The sequence below is a fragment of the Lithobates pipiens genome, unplaced genomic scaffold (assembly GCF_037356315.1).
Source record: "Lithobates pipiens isolate NorthernLeopardFrog02 unplaced genomic scaffold, aLitPip1_a1.2 Scaffold_19, whole genome shotgun sequence".
Classification (NCBI taxonomy): domain Eukaryota; kingdom Metazoa; phylum Chordata; class Amphibia; order Anura; family Ranidae; genus Lithobates; species Lithobates pipiens.
The window spans coordinates 544,497,978-544,506,979 of NW_027507764.1; the positions used below are offsets into that span (position 1 = coordinate 544,497,978).

At 41.6% G+C, this 9,002-nt stretch overlaps 2 protein-coding genes across 2 annotated transcripts; one reads left to right on the forward strand and one right to left on the reverse strand.

Annotated features, from left to right (window-relative positions):
* Positions 1–3,541: 3,541 nt before the first annotated feature.
* Positions 3,542–5,111, reverse strand: LOC143997572 (uncharacterized). The gene is made up of 3 exons (XM_077493246.1): positions 4,748–5,111; positions 4,303–4,446; positions 3,542–4,212 (listed from the first exon to the last, which is right to left on the reverse strand). The coding sequence occupies exons 1-3, from the start codon at positions 5,109–5,111 to the stop codon at positions 4,043–4,045; spliced, it is 678 nt and encodes a 225-aa protein (XP_077349372.1). The 3' UTR covers positions 3,542–4,042.
* Positions 5,112–5,129: 18 nt separating this feature from the next.
* LOC143997571 (uncharacterized) lies at positions 5,130–7,512 on the forward strand. The gene is made up of 3 exons (XM_077493245.1): positions 5,130–5,271; positions 5,542–5,971; positions 7,006–7,512. The coding sequence occupies exons 2-3, from the start codon at positions 5,546–5,548 to the stop codon at positions 7,429–7,431; spliced, it is 852 nt and encodes a 283-aa protein (XP_077349371.1). The 5' UTR covers positions 5,130–5,271; positions 5,542–5,545; the 3' UTR covers positions 7,432–7,512.
* Positions 7,513–9,002: the final 1,490 nt, after the last annotated feature.

The window sequence follows — 9,002 nt, forward strand, 5'->3', positions numbered from 1 at the left end:
CTATGAGGACACTTGGCAGGGGGTAGGAGCCAGGTGCGCTGGTGGGGGACGAAGAAGAGGATCAGGGCTGCTCTGTGCAAAACTATTGCGCAGAGCAAGTAAGTATAACATGTTTGTTATTTTAACTGCTTGTCGACCGCCGGCTGTCAAATGACGGCCAGGTGGGGCGTCTCTTGTGGCGGGAGGCCATCATATGACGTCCTCCTATTTAAACAGGGAATGCGCGTGATCGTGTGCACGCATCCCTGTTCCTTCGGTGGCAGAGTGTCACGGAGACATCGCTCGCCACCGAGGGGGGTGAACAGCCATTGGGTATGGCTGTTTACTACGTGATCGGTCGTGATGAAGTCACGGCTGATCACAGATGGCTACACCCCCACTGTGCACGGCGCGTGATCGCGAGCGCGCTGCACGTGCACGTCGGTGGCGGTGTGTTCCTGGGAACACTGCTCGTCACCGACGCTGGTAAACAGCCATTGGCCGGTTGTTTACCCACGTGATTGGCTGTGATCGTTTCACAGCCGATCACTAAATCTAAACAAACCGTGGTAACGGGAGATTGTGGTAACATCTCGTTACGGCTTACAGTGTACACACCAATCACACTGATTGCCCCCCCCCCCCAATAAAGAGGACCTGTCACCACCCATCATAGTACCTGTCACTCACAGTCCACCAGAGTACCTGTTACAGTCCATCCGAGTACCCGAATACCTGTCACAGTCCATCAGAGTACCCGAGTACCTGTCACAGCCCATCAGAGTACCTGTCACAGTCCATCAGAGTACCCGAGTACCTGTCACAGCTCATCAGAGTACCCGAGTACCTGTCACAGCCCATCAAAGTACCCGAGTACCTGTCACAGCCCATCAGAGTACCCGAGTACCTGTCACAGCCCATCAGAGTACCCGAGTACCTGTCACAGCCCATCAGAGTACCCGAGTACCTGTCACAGCCCATCAAAGTACCTGAGTACCTGTCACAGTCCATCTGAGTACCCGAGTACCTGTAACAGTTCATCTGAGTACCTGTCAAAGTCCATATGAGTACCTGAATACCTGTCACAGTTCATGTGAGTACCTGAGTACCTGTCAGAGTTCATCTGAGTACCTGAGTACCTGTCACAATCCATATGAGTACCTGAGTACCTGTCAGAGTTCATCTGAGTACCCGAGTACCTGTCACAGTCCATATGAGTACCTGAGTACCTATCACCTCCCTTTAGAGTACCCGAATACCAGTCACCAGGCCATCAGAGAACCTGTCACCAGGCCATCAGAGTACCCGAGTACCTGTCACCAGGCCATCAGAGTACTCAAGTACCTGTCACCAGCCCATCAGAGTACCCGAGTACCTATCTACAGCCCATCAGAGTACCCGAGTACCTATTTGCAGCCCATGCCTCATAAAATATACATTGGGGTATTTGCTTTCCAAAATGGGGTCATTTTGGGGGTAATTCCATTGTCCTGGTGCTGCTGGACCTTCAAAAGTGTAATGGGTAGGAATGAAATGAGATGTGTCATTTATGCTCCTAGAACGCCTGAACGTACTACTTCAATGTTCGGCCTCTCTATGTGACCATATTGTGTAAAAGTCCTACACATGTGGTATCGCCATACTCGGGAGGAGTAGCAGAATGTGTTTTGATGTGTAATTTTTGCTATATACATGCTATGTGTTAGAAATATCTTATAAATTGACAACTTTGTGTAAAAAAAAAGTGTTTTCATTTTTTTCCACATTTTTCAAAAACTTCTGGAAAAAAGGAACCGTTCAAAAGACTCATTATGCCTCATAGCTTATACCGGTGTTAGCTTTCCAAAATGGGGTCATTTTGTGGGCAATTCCATTGTCCTGGTGCTCCAGGGCCTTCAAAAATGTAATAGGTGGTTGTGAAATGAGATGTGTCATTTTTGCTCGTAGAACGTCTGAAAGTGCCACTTCAATGTTGGTGTTCTGTATGTGGCCAGGCTTTGTAAAAGTCTCACACACTTGTCATACTCTGTAAGAGTAGCAGAATGTATTTTGGGGTGTCATTTGTTGTATGCATATGCTGTGTGTGAGAAATAACCTAATTTGACATTTTTGTAAAAAAAAATAAAAAAAACTTAATTTTGCAAAGAATTGTGGGAAAAAATGACAACTTAAAAAAACTCACCATGCTACTTACTTAATACCTTGGAATGTCTACTTTCTAAAAAAGGGTCATTTGGGGGGTATTTGTACTTTCCTGACTTGTTATGCCGGCCATACACGATGCGAATTCCGAACGAAAATCCGAGCGAAAATAAAATCGACCGATTTTCGTATCGTTAGTGTGGTATGCGCGACATGCGATTTTCGTACGACAGGGCAAATTGACAAATCCAACATGTTGGTTTTTTTTCCAAAAATCGTCCAAAAATCGTATCGTTAATGGCAGAGTTGGACGATTTGACATAAGAAAAAGAACTGCGCATGACCTCTGGAAAGTTCGAACCGGAAGGAAAACATATAGAAAACAACGAACGAATGGTCGAACGCAACTTTAACCACTTGCTTACTGGGCAAAAACACCATTCTGCCCAGACCAATTTTCAGCTTTCGGTGCTCTCACAATTTGAATGACAATTACTCAGTCATGCAACACTGTACCCAAATGAATTTTTTGTCCTTTTTTTTCCCACAAATAGAGCTTTCTTTTGGTGGTATTTGATCACCTCTGGCACAGATGGCACTGATACGTGGCAATGATGACACTTATACGTGGCACTGATGACACGTGGCACTGATGACAGATAGCACTAATATGTGGCACTGATGACAGATGGCACTAATATGTGGCACTGATGACGCGTGGCACTAATACATGGCACTGAAGACACATGGCACTGAAACGTGGCACTGATGACAGATGGCACGAATACGTGGCACTAATATGTGCCACCGATGACAGATGGCACTAATACATTGCACCGATGACACGTGACACTGACAACAGATGGCACGTGACACTGACAGGTGGCACTGATGACAAATGGCACTGATGACAGATGGCACTATGTGGCACTGACGACACGTGGCACTGGGGGCAGGTGGCACTGGGGGCAGGTGGCACTGGGGGCAGGTAGCACTGGGGTGGATGGCACTGGGGGCAGGTAGCACTGGGGTGGATGGCACTGGGGTGGATGGCACTGGGGCAGATGGCACTGGGGCAGATGGCACTGGGGCGGATGGCACTGCTGGGGGTGGATGGCACTGCTGGGGGTGGATGGCACTGCTGGGGGAGGATGGCACTGCTAGGGGAGGATGGCACTTTATTTTATTTTTTAAATTTTTTTTCTCTCACAGGCAGAACGGCTGCCGCTGCAGCCGTTCATCTCTCCCCTCTCGCACTGTCTGTGCGAGGAAGGAGAGCGGCGCTGAGAGATGATCTCACATGGCAGATTCTCCAGATGCAGGGCCCCAGATACATTTCAAATCATGTATAACATCAAGTGTGGGGAATAGAGGTGACATAATGCACATAATGATTAAAATAAAGACACTACACACCAAATTCAAACAAGCACAGATTTATTGTGCCAAACCAAAAAAAAGGAATGGTTTCATGCGTGTACCCGTTTTTTGAAAATATAAAGTTTCAAATACAAAAATATAATATAAACTCTTTTTAAAAAATAACTATGTGATTTGTACAGTAGTAGTGCAGCCAAAACATTGCCTACAAATAGACAAGAACACTATAGGAGTTATTTATGATAGGCAAATCCACTTTGCACAAGTGCACTGAAAGTGCACTTGGAAGTAGTTGTTCTAGATCTGAAATGAGGGGAAGCTCTGCTGATTTTAACAACCAATCATATGCAAGGTAAAATGCTGTTTTTTTATTGTCCTTGCATGCCCCCGTCAGATCTACAGCAACTGCACTTCCAAGCGCACTTGTGCAAAGTAGATTTTCCTTTAGTAAATAATCCCCTATTGGTATATAAAACAAAAGTTGCATGTGCAAAAAAGAACCAGGGTATGCATGAAAAACAAGCTAAACGTCTAAACCCATTCAAAATGTAGATAATTGCTCAAGGATCTCTGAAATTCTGCGTGGAAAAGAATTCAGGGTAGTGCGAACATTCTCAATGTCAGCATGTAATGACTTTAAATCTGCAATAATTCGGTTTGCTGATGTACTACTGTCAGAAGTTGAGCTGCTTGAAGTAGATGATCGAACAGCTATAAAAAAAACAAAAACTTAAATAAAAATTTTGAAAATAAATTTCAAAAATAGCTCATTTAAACAAAAATAATAAAAATATAATTTACCTGAAGTGGACACATGGCTGCTCTCATCTTCAACAGGCGTCAGTACGATTACAGTTGTGTCTGTTGCCATGTCAGTCTGTGCACTTGTCTGCTCCACATCCTCATGTACTATTTCCACCTCTCCATGTTTCTTTTTTCGGCTTCCTATTAAATGCAATATATATATATATATACTTTTAGGTGCAAGTCAAGCATTGCAATACCATTGTTACATTTTCAAACATAAAGTCAAGCAACCTACTGCAATTCCCAAGTAAAATGAGTGAAAGCAGACACGCACATAAAGATTGCATATACAGAACATAACACTCAGAAAATATGAGTGTTATGTTCTGTATATGCAATCTTTATGTGTGTGTCTGCTTTCACGAATTGCAGTAGGTTGCTTGACTTTATGCATACAAAAACATAATAAATACATGCACACCAAAAATAAAGTACTTACTTTTGTCGATTATTTTGTTGATCTTTCTAAGCTGACTTTCTTCTCTTAATTTCAGGTCAGACCATCGCTTTCTTAACTGGTCTTTTGTGCGTTCACTGCCATGGCGTTTGCGTAAAACATGTTGCACCTTCTCTAATATTGCATCTTTGCGTATGTTCATGTTGCTGTATACATGCTCACGACAATCATAATCCTTCTTCTGCAGAATATTCACCATGTCCACCATCTCCTCGAAAGTCATATTGCTGGCTTTCTTCCTTCTTCTTCTGGTGACTGCACTTACTGGCCGACTTCCCTCCACAATCTCCTCTCTTTGCACTATCTGGGGCCCTGCATCTGGAGAATCTGCCATGTGCTCTGCCATGAGGTCTGCAACTGTGCACTGTATTAAAGAAGAGGTGTGGCTTGTACAAGATACATCGCATGTGATAATACGAACATACGCGGTTTCGTGACGTCACGTATGAAAGAATATTCGAGTAATATTCGTTTGATAAACGATAATACAAACGGAGATACCTGAGGTAAGTTTGATCTGGGGACTATACTTTGATTATTTAATGTGCCCGTGGATGTGTGTGTGATTGATGTAAATACCTTTGATTGTTTTATTGTATTGTATTATTGCTACACTACAATTTTTGTATTATTGTATTGTATTATTGCTACACTTTAATTATTGGAGCTGGATGTTCTAAATGGCCATTTGTCCAATTCTAGACATGTATTATAAAACTTTAAGCATGTAATTTAGATATATATATATATTTAATTCATGTTTTTTTTATTTAAAGGACAATGGCTTCCAAATTTACATCACCCGATTTCCTACCCCAATTTATCGACAAATACCGTGAATTATCCTGCCTATGGGATGTGAGATCCAGAGATTATTCCAATCGTTATAAGCGTGATGAAGCTTTAAAAGAACTCAAAGAGTTATGTAAAGCAGTGTGTATTGAACCAACTGAAGATTATGTAAAAAACAAAATTGCAAACTTGCGCACTGTGTTTAAAAAGGAATATAAAAAAATACAAGCCTCCAAGAAATCTGGTGCAGGAGCTGAGGATGTATATGTGCCACGTTTGTGGTACTTCAAAGACCTCATGTTCCTAGCTGATTCCGATAATCCCAGAGAGTCCCATTGTACTCTGGAAGCAAGTGGCCCATCAGACTCCGGTGCATTATCTGAAGCGGAGGATATATCCCAAACACAGACACAGGTAACTATATGTTGTATATTCTTTATTTAAACAACTGGCAATAGGGTAGTGAAGAAATTGTGCACTACTGTACTTTTTTGCATGAATATTTTTAAACTGAAAGTCTAACCAAAACTTCTTCCACTGTCTTCCACTGTCCCCAATCCATATTATCTAAAGCTAGATACAATCCTGCCATGCAACTGCCCCCCTGCCTACAAAATAATCAGTATAATTTTGTCGATTCTGACGTGCACTGGCAGTTGGTAAGCTAGGCCTTGCAGGAGCTAAATTTTGCAAACCAGTGCTGTCGTTTCGCCAGTCACCTGGTACAATTGTCCCACTGGTAATGTCTTCCATATCAACTGCAGATGTTGGCATGTATGACACTGTTGTGCTTCGTAAAAAATTGTGTAGCATACAACAGCACTTCACGATGATGTCCACTTTTTCCACTGCTACATTCATAGCAGTGTGGAAGATTCTGAATCTGCTGGCCATAATGCCGAACGCATTTTCAACCACCCGCCTTGCCCTGGACAGACGATAATTGAATATCTTCTGTTGAGCTGTTAAATTACGTAAGGGATACGGTTTCAAAAGATGTTCATGCAAAGCAAATGCGTCATCCCCAATAAAGACGAAATTTAGTCCTTCCACGGTTTCACTTGAAGATGGAAGATGCAAAACACCTCCTTTCAGTCTGTTTAGGAATTCACTCCGCTGTATTACTCCTCCATCTGAGTTTCTACCATTTTTCCCTATGTCCAGGTATATGAATTCATATTTTGCATTGACGATCGCCATTAATATTATGCTAAAGAACCCTTTGTAGTTGTAATAGTAGGATCCTGAATTCGCTGGTGGGATGATCCTTACATGTTTCCCATCTATTGCACCACCACAATTCGGGAAATTCCACATATCCTGGAATTCTTTAGCAAGCTCTTTCCATTCCTGGGAATTTGTGGGAAACTGTTGGCAAAAAAGACATAGGAATATTTAGCATTCATGGTAATTGATTTATTAATTACTTTTTACATTATTTTCTATAGGATACTCCAAGCCCAGTACCAGAGCAGCCAGGGCCATCGGGTCTGAGTGCTCAGAGGGGAAAAAAAAGGAAGACTTCAGATTTGGACACTTCCACTTTATTAAGGAATGCATCATCCATTATGGAACAGAAGGATGATGAGTGTGATGCTGTGGGTTATCTTGTTGCACACAAGTTACGCAGGATGACTATGCAGCAGCGTGACTTATTTGAACCTCTGCTGCATAAAATGATGGGCATTGGACTTAAGGGGCATCTTACCCCAAACACCGATGTTATAGGGTATCAAGGTTGTACATACCATCAACCTGCACCATCTGTCCCAAACTGGCAGACATCCCAACAACATGGAACCACGAGCTGGCCAATGAACCAGGAACACCATCAAGGTCCTTGGTTTCGTGATCCCCATTATACGAATTTGTGAATAAAAAAAAATTTCTTTACTGTTCTTGTTAAAATTAAAATGGTTATTGTTGTTAAATAAAAAATAGATTCTGTTTCAAAACGTCTCTTTTTGGAAATGGTGTACTTCTTGTTATGTATTTTCTTAGAAGAAATTGTGTTTTTGGCCATTTTAGACACATTGTTGATTTTACATATTTAAACTTTGTTTCATTTTTAGTCATGTAATAGAACTCTGACAGTTCAACATGTTTTCATACCTTTAAATACTGTGGTTGGAGCACTTTTATTATGGCCTCACACGTCTCCGGTATAATTCGACCTAATGATTGGGCAGAAATTCCAGTTGTAAACTTCATGTCCTCAAAAGACCTGCCTGTAGCCAAGAAACGGAGGGTTGCCATGAGCCTCTCCTCTGCGCTGACAGCCTTTCTCATACAGGAGTCTTGTTTGGTGATATGTGGCCGCACATGCGATAACAGCATCTCAAATGACTCCTGTGTCATCCGTAAATAATTTCGATAATCCTCAGGATTATTTTCCCTCAGGTTTGACAATAGATTTACATGTGAGAATTTCTCACGCTGCAGGAGCCAGTTTTTTGTCCACACTCTGCTCTTCCTTCTTTTTCTTCTTTTTTTCTTCTCTTCCTCCAAGGCTATTATTGCAATTACCATGGCTGCCATTTTCTGCTTTCTATTGTACCTCTTGAATGGCATTTTCTCAGAACGTATGAATGTGCAATGCGCGAAACGACCGCTCGTTTCGTACGCGGCGTGACCCGATTTTGTACAGTAGGGGGTGTGGTTAAAAGGTTAATAAATATTACATCACTTCCTCTATTGTCAAGAAAACATAGTGTTTTAACGTACGATTTTCGTACTTAATTGATGGCACATTCGGATGTTGTTGTGAGTGCCGCTTTCGTTTATCGCTCGACGGGTCGTTCGGAATTCGCATCGTGTATGGCCGGCATTAGTGTCTCAAGAAATGAGATACACCTGATGTACTGAAATCCTGATCAGATGTGATCAATTTTCAGTGATTGGCACCATAGTTTGTAGACTCTATAACTTTCACAAAGACCAAATAATATACACTAATTTGGGTTATTTTTACCAAAGATATGTATCAGTATGAATTTTGACCAAAATTTATGAAGAAAAATTACTAATTAGCAAAATTTTATGACAGAAACAAAGAAAAAGGCATTTTTTTCACAAAATTTACGTATTTTTTTATTTATAGCACAAAAAATAAAAAACCCACTAGTGATTAAATACCTCTAAAAGAAAGCTCTATTTGTGTGGAAAAAAAGGACGCAAGTTTCATATGGGTACAGTGTTGCATGACTAGTAATTGTCATTCAAACTGTGAGAGCGCTGAAAGCTGAAAATTGGTCTGGTCAGGAAGGGGGTGTAAGTGCGCTGTATTGAGTTGGTTAAAGGGAAAAATTTGTAATGTTCGATAAACCAAACCCAGGTACATTCAGTTCATTACTAGCTAGAAATGTTTAGGAGCTAACACAGTAAATGGATATCAGAGAACAGTTTGGTGTGTATTTGTGATCCTATCTTTTACCCATGTCCTTGG